At 51.9% G+C, this 21,043-nt stretch overlaps 1 protein-coding gene across 4 annotated transcripts in view; it reads left to right on the top strand.

The window, feature by feature from the left end:
• ARMH3 (armadillo like helical domain containing 3) overlaps positions 1 to 21,043 on the top strand; it is a 175,268-nt gene that overhangs the window by 64,163 nt on the left and 90,062 nt on the right. For all 4 annotated transcript variants that reach the window (XM_074999311.1, XM_074999310.1, XM_074999309.1 and 1 more), the window contains exon 20: positions 2,731 to 2,819. In XM_074999311.1, coding sequence (XP_074855412.1) covers positions 2,731 to 2,819 — 89 coding nt within the window. The remainder of the gene's footprint in view (positions 1 to 2,730; positions 2,820 to 21,043) is intronic.

Raw genomic sequence — 21,043 nt, 5'->3', positions numbered from 1 at the left:
TTATCGCAGGCTCAAACAGGGCTACATCGGCTGGCAGCAGCATTTAGAAGGTGACCGTGCGGGGCTGTGATGGGGAAGGTGTGTTAGTTGTGGGGCCATAAGCGGGGATGGGTGTTCTGCCTCTGTACCACATGAACTGCCAGCCTCCGCTCGGGTGGTGATCCCTAAGGCAGTGCCCTGGACATGGGATGGGACAAGGCACTCTTACCCACCCTCCCTGGGTGGCTTGTCTCCTTTGGTTCCACCACTGAAGGGCCTTGCTGTGCCTGAATGCTGTTGATTTCAGAGGGTGAGAGAAATGGCTTAGCTGTTCCCGGGCACCCGCTTGGTGTTGCCTGCATAGCTGTACCCTCAGGCCAACCCAGGGTTCCTTCTAATTTTGTATGTCCACCTGGGGAATGAATTTTGTTACGAGCGCCAACATGTGAGACACCACCTCCTGCATATGGATGACCTGTGGCGGGGATGGGGCTGAGGGGTTTGGAGCATGGAAGGGTCTCCAGGCTTGGGGGTGGTGCTGAGTGACAGAGGGCTAGCATGCAGGCTGTGACTGATGGTGTGGGGTTTGGGATGGGGTCCAGCTGGGGCCAAGGGGTTTGCTGTGCAGGAACGGGATCGGGGAGGAGGCTGGGGTGGCATGCAGGGTGTGGGAAGGACTTTGGGTGCACTGGGGGGTGTGGGATCTAGGAGGGAGTTAGGGTTGTGGAGTGGGCTCAGGATTGGGGCTCTGGATTGAGGTGTGGGGTCTTGGAGGAGGTTAGAGACCTGAGGGGCTTGGTTGGAGCAGGAGATGGGGGTGTGGGGCGCTTACCGGAGGCACCTCCTGTTCGGTGGTGCTGGAAGACAGGAGACTCAGTGCAGGCCACAGTGTCCCACGCTCACCTGCAGGCATTGCCCCCAGCAGTTCCCATGGGCCAGGAATTGTGGCCAATGGGAGCTGCAGGGGTGGAGCCTCCAGGCAAGGGCAGTGCGAGGGCAGAGAGTCATGGAACTCGTGATGGTGTGGTCCAGTCGGGGTGTGGGGGTGAAGGGAGGCAGTGCGTGGAGCTGCCATCCTCCCATCCACCACCAGGAAGGGCTGGCCCAGAATAGAAGGGCTTTTGGGGCTGCAGCTCTCAGCCTGGCCCTGCTGCTGGGTTTGGAGACGTGTGTCCCTCTGCTTGGTCTGACAGCTCTGTGCACAGCAACTCTGGGCCCCTGCATGGGGCTTATTCGGCAGCTGTGTGGCCACGCAGCTGAGAGAACCCCCGGCCAGCCCTAGCCCAGCAAGCAGACTTTGCCGGAGTGGTACTGTGCATAGCTGTACATCTTCCTATGCTGCTAGCAGCCCTGCCCCAGAGACCACACAGAGCCTGGCTCACTGCCTCCCTTTGGCTCCTTTTCCCTTTGTAAATAGCTTGTAGCATTAAGTATGGCCCAAGCGCCACGTTCCGCTAGTGTTTGATCTAATCACACGCTAACTAGGCGTTTCAGCCCTTCTTCCTGCATCGTAATACTACTGGGGGCCATCTGAAGTGGCCGACGAAGATGCCTCTGCCATACGTTTGATGCTTGTAGGCAGTTTGTGATTTAAGCCCAGTTTTGAACAGCCTCCTCCACTTACAAAACTTTCAGAAACAGCTTCTTTCTGCTTAATTAGTGAGCGTATGTGTGCGCACCTGCGTGCGTTTCTCTTGATGCAAGAGACCTTTCCAGGAACCGCTGCTGCCAATCAGACGAGGTGTCTTTAAGAGACAAGCATTTGAACAATGCAATTTTTCCCTCCTTGAAGTTTTTTTGTAATAGGCGAAATCAACCCAACCTAGCAAGTTCAAATTTGTATTTTTTCAGTGTTGTTCTGCATTTCAATCTGGTCCCAGGGACAGTTCTCTAGACAGTTAGGCCATTAGTTTGGGAGTCACTATGAATGTTTGAATTTTTGCCAGCTCTACCAAATCTTTCTGGCGTTTAGAAAGCCTGCAGGGCTTGGAAACTGCTCAAAGCAGATCACCGTGGTGCTGGGAGACTGCATAGGCTGCAGGCATAGCATAAATGTTTCCAAGTTCCATCGCTGTTTACTCGAGTGTACGAGACTCGGACAGACCATGGACATCCCTGTGGTCGTTTTTAAGCTCTTTAAACACATGTGAGTGAAGGAGATTACAGTGTTGCTGCTCTGGTCTGAATGTAAATTCCTTTAGCCTAATAGCGAGGGTCCAGGAACCTGAAATGCTCCACAGGGACCACGTGGGCACTATAAAGTTCCTGTTTAGAAACCAGAGGGATTCTATTAAGTACATAAGCATGGCTGTAAGTGTGCACGCTCTGCTCGTCAGCTGGGCGGGCCAGAGGCAAATGCTCGGTGGGCTGGATCTGGCCCCCAGGGCTGATTTTGCCCACCACTGGTCTAGGTGGTGCTTGGTCCTGCCATGAGGGCAGGGCACTGGACCTGATAGCCTCTCAAAGTTCCTGCCAGTTCTAGGAGTCTCTCTGAGCTGCTCCCTCCAGTTCTGTCCTGGCGCCACGTCCTCCCTCCGGACAGCAGGCCTGAGAGAGAGAGAGAGAGAGAGAGAGAGTCAGGCCCTCCTCGCGAGGAGCGGGGTTCAGCTTGCCCTTCTCCCGCAAGGGACACATCCTGCCCTCTGCTGTCCTTTCCCTCCCTGGAGATCTAAAGGTTGTCTGGGGCAGGGCGTAAGCGGCCCTGGCATGCCTGAGTGGGGAGTGATGGTCTCGCTGTTCGCTCTGTCCTAGGCGCTGCATTCAGATCGTGCACAAGCTGCTGTGCTATCAGAAGAAGTGTCGCGTGAGGCTGCACTACACCTGGCGGGAGCTCTGGTCAGGTACTGCGAGCCTTTGTCTTCACCCGTCTCTGTGCACGTGCGGGAGCTGCTCCCCCTGGCTAAGAGCCCCTGTTCCTTTGCCTGTCACTGTGGCCGTGCTTTAAAAGCTCCCAGAGTTGCTTTGTGGGGCGTGAAAAGTCACTGCATGGTGATGCGATCCTCTTCCAAACTCCTCCTCCTCACCGCCTCTGTCTTGGGCTCTCCTGTTAATAGTATCTCATCTGCTTCCTTTTATGGCCCTGATCACCATGGTACCCGGGTGCCTCGTGGTTTGGTACGTTATACCAGTGCTCAGAGCCCCATGCCCCGATGGGAGCCACGCTTTTACCTGAGCCTGTCTCTTCCTCGGGCAGCTGGGAGCAGAGGGGCGCTGCAGCGAGGCAGCCGCCGGGTCCTTCTTTTCTCACGCAGCCGGGAGGCGCTGAGCTGCCTCTTGCCCAGCAGTAGCGATGGGAAGGAGGAGGGGACTTCGAAGCTCTGGCCCTGGTGGCAGCTGCTGGAGGCGTTTGCCATGTGCCAGTCTTGCGCTGAGCGAGACGGAGCCTTTGGGCGGCTTTGCTTTGTTTCCCATGAGACGGAGTCAGTTCCCATTAACACGGAGGCAGCACTGGGCACTTTTAATGCCATGTTTGTACTCATGGCAGGGGAGGGACCAGGCCTTGCCTGTCTCTCGCTCCCAAGCCTCTGTTCCAGCCCTGCAGCTGAGCCGTGACTCCCCTGCCTTGTGGTTAAAAGGGAGGTTTCAACAAACTGAAGGGGACCTGGTGTCCTGCTCTGGGAGTTGCAGTTCAGACCTGGGGTAGAGGACGTGGTTGCACTCTCACGGCTTGGCCAGGACCGTGGCTAGAGGCGGCTGTTGGGCAGCCTGTGCTGGGCGGTTTTGGCACCTGTTCTCGGTTCCCAGCTGAGCGCTTCCCTTGGGAGGCTGCGCCTTGCTGGGCGCAGGGACATGGAAACGCGCTGCCGGTCTGCCCCCCAGGGCCATTATTTTACTTCGCCAGTTGTAACACACGGCCCGGCCTGCCCTTTTCAGTCTTGTCCTGCGGGGGGTGAGTGGGCACCCTAATTCCCGAGTGAGTTCTTTGTGGGCCTTTGGGAGGGTGAGCGACATTCTCTCACTGGGGCTGGTTCCCTGTGGCACTCAGCCCAGAGGGCATCCACTGGCCAGCAGACCCTCAGGTACAGCAACAGGTGGTACCTGTGGCTGATGTGCTGCGAGAGGTCTGCAAGAGGGAGGTGCCGGCCTGCAGTCCTTAAGAGGTGCAGTGCAGCAAAGCAAAGCAAAGCAGACCTGCCACTCCAGCACCACCACTGCCCTGGGGCCAGCATCCCTTCCTTCCTAATGCCCGAGCTGCGCAGACTGAGGCAAGGGCCGTGCTGTCTCCCTCATGGGTGCTGGGGGAGAGCGTGCCTGGGTGGTGAGTGGCAACAGACAAAGGGGAAGCCTTGCTGGGAGGGGAGGGAGCTGTGTGTGGCGTATGGGATTGGGCAGGCTGGTCCAGGCGCGGTACTGAGTGGGAGGGTCAGACAAAGGGAGCGAAGTGTGGGGAGGAGGCACCAGCGTGGAGGGAGCAGAACTGGGTGAGAATTGTAGGTGGGGACGGCAGAGTCATGCAGAGTCCGGCGGCGACGGGCTAAGGAAATCAGCGAGTGCCCCCTTTTGTGGGGTGTGGGAAGCCAGCGGTGGTGGCTCTGGAAGCTTCTCTGGCCTCCTGCTGGGACTTGAGCTCCGGGTGAGATGTGGCAGGGAGAGGCAGAGGAGTCAGGCGCTCGGGGATGCTCTGGAAGAAACCACAGCTGCAAATCCAAGCTGAGCCTGCTGTGCACGCTGCTGCCCTCCGTCTGCGTGTGCCCACGCCTGGGCACCCTGTCTTGGGCCTCTTTCCCCTTCCATGCCACCTGCTGAAGCCTTTCCCGTCTTGTGGTCATGGGAGGCTGCAGGAACATGGGCCCTGGGCCAGCCCTTGTCTGCCCCTCAGACTTACTCTTCTACCCTGCCCAGGTGTGCTTCCAATACATTCATAAAGCAGGGCGTGCTGCACAACGAGTACCGTGCTGGGGCAGGCTTGGCTGCCCACGCCGTCTGGCTGGCTTCTAAAGGAGGAGAACGGCGTCCAAGGGCCTTAGCGTGGGCATGTAGCGCTCTGGGGAGCCGGCCCCCTGGAATTTTTGTTACTTGTAAAAATACTTCTGATTGCTTTTTGTGCTGAGTGGAATGGCTCCTTCCGTGTCCATCAGAGCCCTCTGCTCGGAGCATCCAGCCTCTGTCACCCAGGACAGCCACCCAGTTTGGTACATGGATCGTTGGGACCATAATTCATGGGGGGAGGGATGGCTCAGTGGTTTGAGCATTGGCCTGCTAAGCCCAGGGTTGTGAGCTCAAATTCTTGAGGAGGCCATTTAGGGATTGGGGTAAATAGATGTCAGGGATGGTGCTCAGTCCTGCCAAGAGGACAGTGGACTAGGACTGGATGACCTCCCAAGGTCCCCTCCAGCTCTAGGAGATGTGTATCTCCAATTATATTTATTCATTTATATTTATCAAGTGGGGAAGACAGCACAGATTGCAGTGCAGATAAACAGTACAAGCTTGCAGTTTTGGGCTTGCGTGAGACAGGATGGACACAATCTGGGCAGCTACACCTGGCAACAGGTGAAACCCTCATCTGCTCAGGATATAAAGAGGGTGCATCACACAGACGGTCTGGGCTTGATGATACCAAGAGAGGCATCTGGTGCTTTAATGGAATGGACAAGTGGTATCACCACACATCATCACAGCCAGATTCTACACCAAAGGGTGAAAGGTAACGATTGTGCAGTGTTATGCGCCAAACAAAGAGGCAGCTGAGGAACGTAAAACAAACTTCTATGAGAAACTACAAAGTGTTCTGAACCCAGAAAGCAAAGAAGGATGTGTTGATTTTGATGGGCAACATCAATGTGAAAATTGGAAGCATAAGTACAGGCAGAGAACAGACCGTGGGAAAACAAGGCCTATGCAACATGTATGAAAATGGAGAGTATTTCAGTGACTTTTGGTCCTTCAGCGGAATGGTGAGAGGTGGTAGCCGGCGGCCAGGTAATGTGCGGTGAGGTACTCCCCTGGGTCCTAAACAACCCAGTTTTTTACTGTTAGAGCAGGCAGCTCCTAGCACTCTCACCCACGCCCAGGCTGTGGTAACCAAACGGTTAAAGTTCTTTTTGTTGTGCCGGCTGTGTTGCAGTGACAAAAGGGTTAACAGCAGTTAGGCTCAGAGCTTAACTAGTTACAAGTTTATTAAGCTACAGTTATCAGCGTGTGGTTACAAAGGCTATTGTTTACTTCTTATATGCTAGCAAAGTACAGGTGTTAACAAGTTACGTTACAATCCAATACAAAGATATCTGTTACCATCTAACACAATGATATCTTGGCACAATGACATCTAGTTACAGAGCTCTAATTCTTTAGCTGTGCACAAAAACAAGTCAGAGACCTAGCATGGGTGTATCTTACCCTCCCTGCGTCTCTCGATACCAGCGTAGCCAAGCTGGATCGGTCACTCAATTCCGCGGAAAGACGAATACGAGGTTGGGCGTCCCCAGCTGTGGACCTCGGGAGGTAATCACCTGACCCGACCAGCAGGTAGTTGGTGGAATGCACTCAAAGTTAGAGTTCCGCTGGGCCCATCTTTTATACCCCTTTTGGGTTACGTATTCTCTTTCTTATCTATGGTGCCAGATCATACTGGTCTGTCTTTGTGACGCCAGTTTGTTACAAGGGCATTTCTTACTTAGTTTGCACTTGTAAGACAAGAGATAAGCAATTTGAGAGTACAGGACATTCTTTTCTGTGGGCGGGGCACGTCCCCTTCTGGGTGATTGTGTGTGTGCATCATATTGATCAGTGCCAGCTGGGGTGATTTCTGAGGGGCCCCCCCCCACCCTTGTTGACAGTCTGGCCTGTTAGCCTTCCATCTGTACTTTCTGCTTCTCAGGGTCACGATAAGCTAGCATATCTGGGCCTCAATGAGGGCATCAAAGACTGTGCTGTCAGCAGCCATTTCCGTGCCCTGTGTGCTCCTCGGTGGGGGGCGGGCAGCGAGCAAGCTGGCTTGTAAGGGGGAGACTTTGTCTGGCTACAACACCTAAGGATCCATAAGGTCACTTGGGTTTCACTGGACCACCACTCAGAAAACGAGATTGATCACGTCTGTAGCAGCAGTTCTTTCAGAAGATCAATGCAGGATGAGTGCACTAGAAGAGGAGCAGATGTATGTTCAGACCACCATTTGGTCACCATAAAACTCAAGTGGAAGCTCAAGAGGTACACCACAAAAGCAACCAAGCCAGGATTGAGATTCAGCAAAGAGCAGCTGAAGGATATAGACACGAGCTGATTTCCAAGTGGAGCTGTCCAACAGATACGCACGTCTGACAAACCTCATCCTGAAAGATGCTGCCATGGAACAAATTTGGGAACACGCCGAAAGAGACTTGCAATAAAACACTGGGAAAGGGGACAAGGGGTCACAAAGAGTGGACTGCAGCAGAAACTCTGAGAAAAGTGAAGGAGCAAAAGGACAGAGAAGCTGCAGTCAACAACAGCAATACGAGCAGCCAAGGCAGAAGCTCAGAGACTGTATTCAGAAGCCAAAACAGAAGTTAAAAAGGCTGTAAAATGGGACAAGAAGAACTTTGTGGAAAACCTTGCACAGGAAGCTGAACAAGCTACAGGACAGAGAAACTTCAAAGAGCTGTATAACATCACACAGAAGCTAACTGGGTCATGGCGTACTGTGGATCAGCCAGTAGAGGATAACGAGGGGCATATGCTAACAAACCCAAGTGAGCAGCTCAGTAGATGGAAGGAACACTTTTGAAGAGTTACTGAACTGACCTATCCACTGTGGAACCTCCCGAGTTACCACCTCCAAATATACCTCTGCAAATTAACAGCAGCAGACCTACAAACAAAAGCACCGGAAACAGTAAGATCACGGGAGAGATGATCAAATACGTCGGAGCAAGTGTGATTCAGGAAATAAACCAACTGTAATATGATGTGGAAAGAAGGGAAGGCACCTAAGGAATGGACAAGATGCATCCTAGTGACAATACACAAGAAAGAAAGTGCAGTGGAGTGCAAGAACTACAGAACAATTGCCCTAACGAGTCATCCAGGCAAGGTGCAGATGATGATACTTTCTGAGAGACTGAGATCGCAGATAGAAGAACATCTAGAGGATGAGCAAGCAGGGTTCAGGAAAGATAGAAGGTACCATACAATAGATATTGACACTAAGACCGATAGCAGAGAAAGCGCTAGGAAAGAACAAAAACATCTACAATTGCTTCATCAATTTTCGGGTGGCATTTGATGGTATAGATCAGAAAGTGCCTTGGGCAGTGTTGGAGTCGTATGGCACAGATAGCACGCTGATATGGTTGTTGAAGGATATCAATGACAATGCAGAGGCAGCGGTGAGAACATGCAGAGTGTTGGGAAGTTGGTTTAAAATGAGTAGAGGTATGAGACAAGGAGATCCGATATTGCCAAGTATCTTCATCATGCACCTACAGAGAGAGATGGACAAGATCAAGGAAGAGGCAGAAGGGATATCTGTGCATGGGATGAGAATCAACAAATTGAGTTTCGCAGAAGGTATAGTTATCGTTGAAGAAGATGAAGAGAAGCTAGTGAAAATGGTGCAGGTGCTAAATGAGGAAGGGAAGGGGTATGGACTGATGGTAAACATCAATTAAAACAAAAACAATGGTATTTGGAGATAAGGAAATAGGAAGGAAGATCAGTTAGACAGGACAGTCAAAAGCAAAAGGGATTGTGAAGAACTACAAAAAGATCTCAGCAAACTGAGTGATTGGGCAGCAAAATGGCAAATGAAATTTAATGTGGGTAAGTGTAAGGTAATGCATGTTGAAAAAAATAACCCAAATTACACGTACTACATGATGGGGTCAAATTTAGCTACGACAGACCAGGAAAGGGATCTTGGAGTTATAGTGGATAGTTCTCTGAAGACATCCGCGCAGTGTGCAGCGGCAGTTAGTAAGGCAAATAGGATGTTAGGAATTATTAAAAAAGGGATCGATAATAAGACAAAAGATATCATACTTCCCCTATATAAAACTATGGTACGCCCACATCTCGAGTACTGCGTGCAGATGTGGTCTCCTCACCTCAAAAAAGATATATTGGCATTAGAAAAGGTTCAGAAAAGGGCGACTAAGATGATTAGGGGCTTGGAAAGGGTCCCATATGGGGAGAGGCTAGAGAGACTGGGACTTTTCAGTTTGGAAAAAAGGCGATTGAGGGGCGATATGATAGAGGTATATAAAATCATGAATGGTGTGGAGAAAGTGAATATAGAAAAATTATTTACCTTTTCCCATAATACAAGAACTAGGGGACACCAAATGAAATTGATGGGTAGTAGGTTCAAAACTAATAAAAGGAAATTTTTCTTCACACAGCGCACAGTCAACCTGTGGAACTCCTTGCCCGAGGAGGCTGTGAAGGCCAGGACTCTATTAGGGTTTAAAAAAGAGCTTGATAAATTTTTGCAGGTTAGGTCCATAAATGGCTATTAGCCAGGGATAAAGTATGGTGCCCTAGCCTTCATAACAAGGGCAGGAGATGGATGGCAGGAGATAAATCACTTGATCATTGTCTTCTGTTCTCCTTCTCTGGGGCACCTGGCATTGGACACCGTCGGCAGATGGGATGCTGGGCTTGATGGACCTTTGGTCTGAGCCAGTATGGCCATTCTTATGTTCTTATGACCAAACTAGAGAACATAGCAAAGTTTGTGTATCTGGGAAGCAACATAACATGATCTAGAGTGTAAGAAGGAAATAGTGACTAGAATAGTGAATGCAAGAGTGAGTTTGAAGGCGATGGATAAGATCTGAAAAAGCAAAGCCATTAGCTTAGGAACGAAGCCGAGCGTCTTGAAAACGTGTGTATTCAGCAGTAGGTTGTACAGATGTGAGACATGGGTGATAATGAAAGATGTGAAGAGAGAGTTCTGGGTGGGTCCTAATGCCTTCCTCATACCCTTGTACATTCCTCTGAGATTACCAAAGTCAGCACGGGTCTGACGGGAAACTGTTTAACCTTGCAAGGCTGAAAGCTAAGTCTAAGGTGCGAGAAGTCCTCATCAGAGACATGCTGTTCGCAGACGATGCTGCTGTAGTGTCTCACACAGAAGACCAGCTTCAAAAACTTTTGGATCAGTTCTCCAAAGCGTGCAAGGACTTTGGGCTTACCATCAGCCTAAAGAAGACAAACGTACTCGGTCAGGATGTTGCTGAATCCCCATCAATCAGCATTGACAACTATACGTTAGAGGTCGTCCACGAGTTCGTTTACCTCGGGTCCACCATCACTGACACCCTGTCGTTGGACACTGAGCTAAATAGGAGGATCGGAAAAGCGGCCACAACTCTGTCCAGACTCAGCAAGAGAGTGTGGAATAACAACAAGCTGTACACTCACACCAAAATGCAAGTCTACAGAGCCTGCATCCTCAGCACCCTCCTTTATGGCAGCGAGACTTGGACCCTGTATGCCCGCCAGGAAAAGAGGCTGAACATCTTCCACTTGCGCTGCCTCAGGCGCATCCTTGTAATATCATGGAAGGACAGAGTGACCAACACCGCCGTCCTCGAGCAAGCTGGAATCCCAACCATGCACACCCTCCTCAGGCAGCGTCGGCTCCGCTGGCTTGGCCACATCCACAGGACGAATGATAGAAGGATTCCAAAAGACATCCTGTATGGCGAGCTAGCCTCTGGCAAAAGACCTCCCGGACGCCCCCAGTTGCGCCACAAAGATGTCTGCAAGAGAGACCTCAGAGAGGTAGACATCGAGCTGGACAACTGGGAAGAACTAACAGACGACCGCAGCAGATGGAGGCAGGGGTTACACGAGGGCCTTCAGAAGGGCGAGTTGAAGATCAGACAGCTAGCAGAGGAGAAGCGAGTGCACAGAAAGCACAATAAGGACTTGTCAGACACCCACCACATCTGCAAGAGATGCAGCAAGGACTGTCACTCTCGTGTGGGCCTTCATAGTCACAATAGACGCTGTAAATGAAGTCCTCAGTTGAAACTTTAAAGGGCGCGATCCATAGTCTATGCAGACTGAAGGATGCCTACTATGATGAAGAGAGAGATATTGGTATTCGAGAGGAGTTTGTTATAGAAAGATCCTGAGGATAGGATGGATGCAGAAGGTCGCCAACAAAGAATTATATAAGAAGATACAGCCGAAAGAGAACCTACTGCAGAAGTTTATACAATGGAAGTTACAGCTATTTGGGCATATTTGCAGAATGAACAACGAACGTGAAGTGGAGGCCCCAGGTATTTGGCATACTGGACAGCTCGAACAGGAGAGGCAGACCTCACAGAGAATGGGTAGATGATAGAGTAGACTGGTGCGAAGCTAGTCTACAGAAACTAAGCCACTCCACACTGGAGAGGGAAAAGTGGAAGGAGATAGTGAGGGAGACGTCGGACACCAACGTGCACTGAGCGCATGGTGGTTGATGATGATGATGATGATGATGACCTACAAAAGAAGAAATCCAAAAAGCCATCTCACGTCTGAGAAGTGGAAAAGCACCTGGTCCAGCCAACATCCCCCCAAAAGCAAACAAGGCAGGGAGTGAGACATCAGTCAACATGATGTGTAACCTGTTTGGGACATTGAGGAGATCCCACAGGACTGGAAACATGGCTACCTTATTAAGCTTCCCAAGAAAGGCAACCTGTGGGAATGCAAGAACTGGAGGGGCATCACGTTACTCTCTGTTCCAGGAACAGGCCCACCAGCATCACAGGAAAGGGGGTCGTCAAGCAAAGGACCTAGGTAAGGCCAAGTGTTTGCCACAGAGCTACTTGGGGTGTCACTGTGGTTGGAGCCCAGCCCAGCCAGGGACCCACCTCTGTCTCTTGGGAGTGGCTGGAAGGTCCCAGCCCCATGTAGGGCCTTCTGTGCCCACAGCGGGCCCGGCACCCAAAGAGCAAGTTAGTTGTCTGGCACCGCTAATGCCAAGCCAGGTGATGGACATGGCCAAGGCTCTGGCATCTGAGGGCAAGCCAGCGATGGGACTCACCACAATAGCAGCAGAGCATCCCTGGTCCTGGACCACAGGCATCATTTCCTGTCATTGCACTCTGGCTCCCTGGTACTGCTCTTCAGGCATTCAGTGATCCTCATCCTTTCCTTGTCAGTCACTGGCAAGGGTCGGTCGGCACAATGAGACATCTACACGTCTGCTGTGCTCACCAGCTGGGCAATGGTCCAAGTCAGGACAGTTCAGTACGTCACCGATAAAAGGTGGTTCACCACTGGGCCCTCCTGGGGACTGGGGCACAGGCCCACTCATTGTCAGCGCTGGAACCTGGTCAGTGTACTTGTTACACTGGTTCTGTTCTCCCACCATTCCTCCCCAGTGTCATTTGGACAAACTGCCCCAGGGCAGCCAGCACCAGAGTTGGAGAACAATGCTGAAGCCGAGGTCAGCATGACACAGCAACCTGACGCAGCGGGCCCTGATGCCTAACGATCCGCCCCTCTCCCCGCTGGGCAGTCGCCTTCAACTCTGGACAAAGTTGTGGCTGGTTCCTTGCGAACGAGCAACGTCCCCATCAACTTCAAGGAGGAGCCAGCCCTGCTCAGAATCACGGCGGCCATCCTGAGCTTGGTGGCGAAGGAGCTAGCAGGAGTCTGACCTTTTCAATATCGTGATCTCCTCTGCCCTGGCCAGGTGGAGTGGCCTGTCCACCCAGTGGTCCTAGAAATTGCTGTGTGTGTAGCAGAGCCCTCCTTCGTTCTGTCCATTTCCAAGAAGGTAGAAAAGTAGTGCCGTGTCTCCACAAAGGTTTTGAGTGCCTGTCCCCACACCTTCCAGTGGGGTCCCCAGTCACGTCCACCATCAGCGAAAAGGCCGGGTGACTCCACACCAAAAAAGCAAAGACTCCTAGAGGCTGGTGTCTCATCAGCAGGTACAACTTCAGCCCATGGGGCCCTCATGAGTAAGGACAAGGAGGGCTCCCTGTGGGACCAAGCCCAGGAGGGTGCATTGTTGGTGGAGAAGGGCAAAGCCATGGCTAGGGACACTCTCCACATGTCCTGGGATGCTATGAACTTGGCAGCTGGGCGGTTGCCTCAGCCGTGGGCATGAGGCACTGCTCTGAGTTGCAGTTCTCTGGGTTGCCCAGAGATGCAAACCACCCTTTAGGAAGTCCCAACTGAGGGACTAGGGCTCTTCTTAGAGCTGACTGACACAGAGCTCCGTGACCATAAAGATGCCTGGGTTGGCCCACACACCCCTCCATGGCCTAGAAACCCATTCTGACCCCATCTTCTCCGTCTCCACTGAGAGCTTGGGGTGCCCCTCAGTCCAACTCCTACAGGAAGGACAGAGACAAAGGGTTAAACATAGTCACGCTTTGTCTTCCCCATCCTCTGCCCAGCCTGCGCCTTCCGGAGGCCGAGGGAGCTACAAGCTGGCATTTTGAGGCTGTGCCTGAGGATGGCACCTCAGTCACTCCCCAGGAGCCACCTCCCCACTCTTTCCTCACCTTCCAGCAGCCCGTCTGTTGGCCTGGTTGCGGCTGACCTGGGACCTTTGGGTGATGTGGTGTGTGCCTGACCCTCCTTCCAGCATTCTCTGTCCCTCTTCAGGCCCCTCTTTACAAGCAGCTGTTGGTTCAAGAGGCTGAGAACCTCCTACGTGTGGGGCGGTAGCAAAGGCCTCTTCACACTCCAAAGGGAAAGGGTTCTACCCCACTGCTTCCTGATCGCCAGAGCAAAAGGGGCCTCAGACCCACTCTGGTTTGTGTTGCCTCAGTGAGTCTCTCAGGAAGTGGAAGTTGTGCAGGTCTCTGGCCCCCATTATTCCCTCCATAGATGCAGGGGGCTAGCACGCCGCTCGCAACTTAAAGGCCTCATATTTCTGTTTTTCCAGTGCACGGATATTTCCTCCTCCTTGTGTCAGGCCACTGGTATTTTCCATTCCTGGCGCTGCCCTTGGGTCTCCCCAGCCCAAAGTGAGTTTAGAAAGCACGTAGCACCAGTGGCCACTTACCCCAGGCCCTGAGGGGCACACGCTCATCTGTACGTTAACAAGGGGTTAGTAACGGGCCGATGCTGGGATCAGGTGCAGCAGCATCTCGGCCTGGTTTGCTCCACCCATCGTGACTTGGAGCTGTTAACAAGCGATGAAACATGGACCTGGAATAGCAGTGAAAAGCGCAGAGTTCATTGGAGCAGTCCTGGGCTCCGCTCAGCCAGAGCCAAGCCATGGTGAGCCTGATCTCGTGCACAAGCGCCCACCTGCTCACCACCACTCACATGAGGTGGGCCCCATGTAGCTCTGCCTCAGGCCCCTGCATGCCTGGCTGGCATTGTTCTCCACCCCAACGCAGCGTGGGCCGTGTGCTCAGGGTCCTGGGCCATACTGTTGTCGGTCGCGTGGCAGGGGACTCCTGCATTGGGTTTGGAGTGGATCCCATTCGCGGCTCAGTCCCCTCCTTGACCCTCATTTAAGATGTCTTGGACCTGGAGTGGGAGCCCACCAGGGTGATCTTGGCATGCAAGGTCATTAGTAGGGTCACACTTGCTCCCTACACATCCATGCGCGGGAGCCTGGAGAGGTTCACCTGTCTTGCCATCCTCTCCCACCTCCCATAGAAAGCAGGACCTGGTTGCCAAGAAGCTCTCGGGTGCCTGTGGACACCGCGGCACCCATCTGGTAGCTCCACTCTTTCCCAGGGCTAGGGACGCTTGGGCAGATTGCCTTAGCAGGACCCTGTTGTCTCACGAGTGGTCCCTCTGCAAGTGATCCGGTACTGAGGCAGAACGGAAAATGCCATGCTCTCTGCTCCTTTCAGGGGATCAACAGCCTCCCTGCTGGATGCTTTTCTGCTCCCATGGTTGTGGGCTCTGCATGCTATGCTCCCTGCCCCCTGAGCCATTAATTCAGCGTCCTCATGGAGGTCCAGCAGGGCAGGGCACAGGTAACCCTCCTAGCGCTGGCATGTCTGTGTCTGCGCTGGTTCAGCGCTTGGCTGGGCCTATTGTTCCCTGGAAGCTACAGCACAGGCTGGACTTGCTGTATGAAAATCAGAGGAACTTTCTGCACCTGGACCTGCTGGCGCTGCGCCTGAGGGCTGGTTAGATGTGAAGGAGCAGGGCTGCTCAGCTGCTGTCCAGCAGGTCCTTTCAGGCAGCAGAAAGTTCTCCAACTGGGCGACCTACCTTGCCAAATGGAAGCGGTTCACACTCTGGACCTTGGATCAGGGCATTTAGCCAGAATGGCACTCGGTGTAGTTGATCTTGGGCTGAAGCATCTCATGCTCCAGTGCCTTGTCCCTTTCATCTGCCAAGGTTCACTTGGCCACGATCTCAGCCTTCTGTCCACTGTTCAAGGGTAGGTTGGTTTTCATCCAGGGCGTGATGGCCATGTTCCTCAAGGGTCTTGAGCGTCTCCATCCACGAGTCATGAAATCTGTCCCTCCAAGGACTCTGAACCTCAGCTCCTGGGATCCCCACTTCAAACTTCTGGCTTCCTGCTGCCTCCTCCCCCTCTCCCAGAAGGTCGCATACCTGGTGGGAGTAGCATCTCATGCAGTCTTTTACAAAACCCAGGTCCAGCCATGGCCACACCCGGCTTTCCTGTCCAAGGTTGTGTGACCGTTTTATACAGATCAGGATTTTATTTACCTGTCTTTTTCCCCAAAGCCGCACAAGATGGAGGAGATGCGTAAGCTGCATTCCCTAGATATTACGAGAGTTGTAGAGTTCTACGTTGAAAGGACCAAACTGTTCTGCAAGTCATTGCAGTTATTGGTTAGATGGCCGACAGGATGAAAGTTCGTTAGATGGCTCCTCAGAGGATTTCTTTTTGTGTCTCTCCCTGCATTTGCCACTGCTACGATCAACAAAGGTGCTCCCTCCAGCAACTTGTAACAGCCCATTCAACAAGGGCGCGAACCTCTTGGGCAGCTTTCCTAGCCAGGTGTCTATCCAGGGCATCTGTAGGGTGGCCTCTGGTCATCAGTCCTGTTATGCGCTTACCCAGCAGGCCCAGGATGACGCTGGCTTTTTTGAGCCCGTTTCAGAGCATACTGCTTGTGCGTCACCTAGCATGGAACTGACATGAGCCAGCCTTTGAAGTAAAACCGGCTACCTACCTTCTTGTACCTGAACTTTGAGATATGTTGCTCATGTCCATTCTATTGCCTGCCCTCCTGCCCCCGTGTTGAGAGTGCTGTCAAGAAGGAATCAAGAGGGTGTAGAATCAGTGGCACCTAATATACCTACATATGAAAGCAGCGCTCAAGGCTGTGTCGCTGTTGGCCTTCAGGATCCCGCTGAGGCAAAAATCTTTAAGCTCGTGGACGTGCATGCAGCTAGAGCTGGGTGGACATGAGCAATTCGTCTTGAAGAACAAGCTGGGAACGTGTAGGTAACCAGGCTTTTAATGCCTTACGACCACTTACCTTCATGGGCTTGAGTGGTGCACGTCGTACAGAGTAGTGGGAGGTTTGCGTTGCCGTGTCAGGCGTTTAAGTGAAACAGTTGTTGTGGAGCTTTTCTGCTGCCACTGTCAATTAATCAATGACTTTAGCAAAAGAAAATGCCAAGCCACTGAGGTGTGGCAATCGCCTCATTTCCGTGTTTACTGCTCTGTGCCTTGCTGAGGCCCGGAAGACTGATATGTCGCCTTGTGATGCTGCATATGCTGCCCCCTAATCTAATCACTCCTGTGAAATCTTTCATTATATGAGCACATCCAGTTTCTCGCATGGTATGCAATGCGCTCCGCAACCAAGTAGCGTGTGTCTGGTGTAATAAATGGTGGCTGCTGTCTTTGGTGTAGACAGCAGTTGAGGGTGCTACCTCTAAGGTTCTAGAAACAGTGGTATGATGGGCAGTAGGGGAAGAATGAATGTATTCAAGCAACGAACGTCCATGTAATGTGTGCAACCAGAGGGGCAGGGGCAGAGTTGTGGGTGCTTCAGGTTTCTGACTTGTGTGTTTATTCTCTCATTATGGGTATGGAGTAGAGCTGTTATAAACCTTTTAAAGCCAGCAAGTTCTTGGCTTTCTTTTTGAGACCCAGGCTGGACTGTGGTCACTCTGGAAGCTTCCTTCGTTGCCCGAGAAAAAACTTTATTTGTTTCTGTGAGAGCTTAGGCGCCCCATTGTAGGTGACTCGGCTGGAAATCTCGTCTTGGCTCACAAGCTGGGGTGAAAGCAGGGGATCCACCTCTTCCCTGGCAGACAAACAGCTGCGCTATTTGGCATTTCCGGTAGTCGGTGCTTGTGAAGGACTGGCAGTTATTGCAGGGCAAGACCGAGGTGCATTGACAGAGCTGCAGGAGGAATTCTGGTCCAACCCATCTGGCTCCCTGCTGTGATGAATATTAAATTCTGCTCTAGGCTCTGTGAAAATCTGACCAGCCCTTTGACTTCGCTGCCCGTGGAGGGGGGAGTCTGAGCAGGTTAATTTCACTGAACACTTTTCTAATTATTTAATGTTCATATAGCACTTTGGAGATGGAAATTGCTATAGATGTGCTGCTTGGTGCTGTTCTGCATGTATAAGCTATTCTGAAAGAGTTGTGACTCATTTAAACCTTTATATAAAAGACCTCATTCCTTCAGCTCCTCTCACCTCAGACTTAGTAATGCTTGAGCAGTTCCCCAGAACTTGTAGATACAGATATCTTCTTCACAGTTGCTATGGTTTTCTTTAAAGGAAAACCACACTTATAGGAATGTGAGAGAGATTCCAGTGCCAACTCATAACTGCAAAAATAATCACTTTATAAGAAATCCTGAACAGAATAAAATAATGATGAAACAGCTATTGAACAGGGCAAGGGGTTGTAAAGTAGGATTAAAAAGCAGCTTTGCTGATAGCCCTGAGTCTGTTTCTAAATTACTGCAAGTGCTGTAAGTTCTTAACTTTTATCTTGCTTAATTTGAACAGTTGCTGAACCTGCCATTAAAAATTAAACCCTCAAAATGCACAGCACCTTCCGCAATGCTGGAACTCTATTTTAGGCTTTTTGTACGAATAGCAAAGCAGATTTTTTCTATGTGACTAAAAACACCTTGTTTCTATTTCTTATATTGACTTCTCTGTGACCTTGGGCATGTCTCTTTAGCTTTCTTGTCCTTGGTTTCCTGGTTTTTTAAATGATGCTCATTCCTGCTTTTAGCAAGGGGTTTAGGCTCTCTGGATGAGTGTGAGAGAAGTGCAGAGTTTGCTGGTGGGAAGTATTAAAATGGCAGGCCCATTTACTTAGCTGAGACAAGGAATGAGTGATAGGTATTTCAGAACCAGCTTTCAACATATGTAATATGCAGTCTCTCTGGATCAGTGTCAGAGGTGGAGCTGTGTTAGTCTGGATCTGCAAAACCAGCGAGGGGTCCTGTGGCACCTTACAGACTAACAGAAATGTAGGAGCATGAGCTTTCATGGGCACAGACCAACCTTTCGGTCCTGCATCTGACAAAGTGGGTCTTTGCCCACGAAAGCTCATGCTCCTACATTTCTGTTAGTCTGTAAGGTGCCACAGGACCCCTCGTTGCTTTTGCTCTCTGGATCAGTGTATTTCAAGTTGCGTCATTAATCTCTGGAGGTTTGCGTTGGTAACTGGGCAGCTCAAGTGTTAACCGCTAGTTGCATTTGTCACCATTGTAATATTCCGTACTCCAGTAATGGATCAAGACTGGTTCAGTTCTTTGGTGGGCTGGGCAGTTTTTGAAACCTCCCCCTGCACTCTCATCCTGCTGTCCCAGGTTGCCGCAGCTGGGAAGCTTGCCCGCCTACAAAACTAGAGGGGACTGGAGTGACTGAACTGTCTCTGTGAATCAGCTAGGCCGGGTGGGAGATGCACTGCTTGCAGCTGCCCCAGGGAGCGTGACCGAGGAGCTGGTTGGTCAGAGCATAAAGGGTTTGAAAAGGGGTTTTAGTAAACGGAAGTCAAGGCCTATAGCAGGACGTCCCTTCAAGCTGATACAACTTTATCACCAGGAATGTGCTCTGGCTTTTCACTGCACACTGACTCCTTCAGAAAGACACACTGGGCCAGAGGCCAGGGAGAGCTGGACACTGAGCACCCCGGCTGCCTCGGGGAGCAGAGGGGTATTTAGTGCACATGACTCTGCAGAGCTGTTCCCTCCCAGCTGACACAGTAATGACGGTGGTCGCTCTGGGCAGCAGGGAAGCAGCTGCTTCCAAGCTTTGGAAGTGGTTGCAGAGGAGGCGGTGGTGGTGGCGGTGGGCCCCATGGACGTCGCTTCCACCTGGAAGTAGGGAATGATCTCTTGTTGGTTCCCCGGCAGCTGCGGATGGGAGAGAGGAGCAAGAGCTTGTGTGAGTGAGTGAGTGGAGTCAGCCTCCTGACTGGTACAGAGGGAAAAGTCTGTTCTGCCCTGCTGCGTGCAACAGTCGCCCTTTCAGATGCGTAGCACAAACCTGGACGAGCGCTGCGTTGTGCCCAACCAAACCCCGGGAGCTTCCTGGAGGGGTCAGACACCGGAGCGCTGGGGCTGGAATCTGCAGCCTCGTTTGAGTGAGGTCTTGCTCTGTGCCATCGAGGCTTTTACACGGCACTCCTTCCCCGAGCTGCTGAGTGCCCTTCAGAGGGGCATTCCGCCATGTGGCTACACGTTTGGTGGGTGTTCTCTCATCCTTTTCGTGGGGGGAGAATGTGCTTGTTTTGGTTGGTGGTATTTTGTTTAAATATGCGTGGCCAAAAACGGGTGAACTTTGGCGCGGAAGTTGGTGAAGTATGTGATTGCCACGTTGCTAAGAGAGTTCCTGTCACAGGCTTGGCCTGGCCCCTGAGAACGTTCTGTCACCTTCACAGATGAGCATCACCCTTCTCAGAGTGTTCCATTGTGGCCAGCTGTTGGCCATGGTCTTCCTCCTGGAGCCCTGAGCTCTTCTAGATATCCTGGGCGCAAGCCCTGGTGCCCCAGGCCTTGAAGGTGAGGACCCAGAGTTTGAACTTATTTCCAAATTCTATCGGAAGCCCGCGAGGAGCGCCGAGGTCAGGTCTGATGTGCTCGTGGTAGGCTGGGTTGCCGAGAGCCTGCAGCGTTCCAGCGATGGTGTGAACAGACCACTTGCAGCTGTGTGCTTGTAGTCAAAGGAGGCCAACCCAAGGCTGAAAGCTCTTCAGAAAGCTTTCCTCCCCCCGCCAGCCCCAGGACCTTGCCAGAAGTGATTGCAGCCTTTCCTTCCCGGGCTCCTGGTTAACCCAATAAATGGGTCTGCACTGTCTGCTCTGGAAGGCTGTCCAGGGTTCAAATAGCTCGGCTCCCCACCATGTACCAGAGGAGACCAATTTTATTTACTTACAAAAAGGTTTTGGTTCATCTCATTTGGGGTCATACTTGAAAATTCAGTTTGTTTCCTAAGTTAAATACCCTGGTCTCAAAGCAGTTCATGTGAGCCCAGTCCACTGCTTTGGCATCTGTGCCAGCGGGTAATTCCCTGGTAGGTCCCCCTCTTTCATGCTGGTGGTGGGCACCCGGGATGGGCACAGGTTGTGTAGAGAAGAAATTTCTGGGGCAGTTTTACCGTGGGCTGTCTGGTTCTTGGAGCTGCAGCTGTCTCCTGCTCCGCAGCCCACAGCCACCTCTGGCAAGCTGCTGCGGCTGTTTCTCAGCCCGGTGAAAGTTGGGCTTTCTTGTCTCTGCGTAGCCTAGGAGTCCCAGGGAATGGATCAGAACAGGCGCAGGTGATGGGGCCTGCCAATAACAGAGTGTCCCTGCGTCTCTGAGAGGCACCAGCTCAGCACTGTGGAAGTATAACGTTGTATAAGGGGACATGCTGGATACATTGTATGTGAGAGGGACCTGCCAGAACATGTTACAAAGTATCTGAGGGAGCACACGTAGGGACAGTTCGCTTTTGAATGGAGAAGCAATTAAGATGGAGCCGGCGCGTCTAAGAAGCAGGCATCAGAATGGAAGGTGTGAAGGGCAATTAGTTAAGTTAACTGGACGCTGTTAAAGGAGATTAAGGGTGGCAGGTAATTGAAGATACGTGACTGGTCTCAGGGATATGGAAGGGTGGTGACTAAACTCTTTTTCTTCTTTTGTCTGTAACTTGTTCTCCAAAAAACTGTATAAATTAAGAGACACAAGCCCCACTCGGGGGGCTCACTTCTAAGTGTATAAGCAG

The sequence above is a fragment of the Carettochelys insculpta genome, chromosome 7, assembly GCF_033958435.1.
Source record: "Carettochelys insculpta isolate YL-2023 chromosome 7, ASM3395843v1, whole genome shotgun sequence".
Lineage (NCBI taxonomy): Eukaryota > Metazoa > Chordata > Testudines > Carettochelyidae > Carettochelys > Carettochelys insculpta.
Note: the sequence above shows the minus strand (reverse complement) of the source record. Positions and strands in the feature narration are given on the sequence as shown.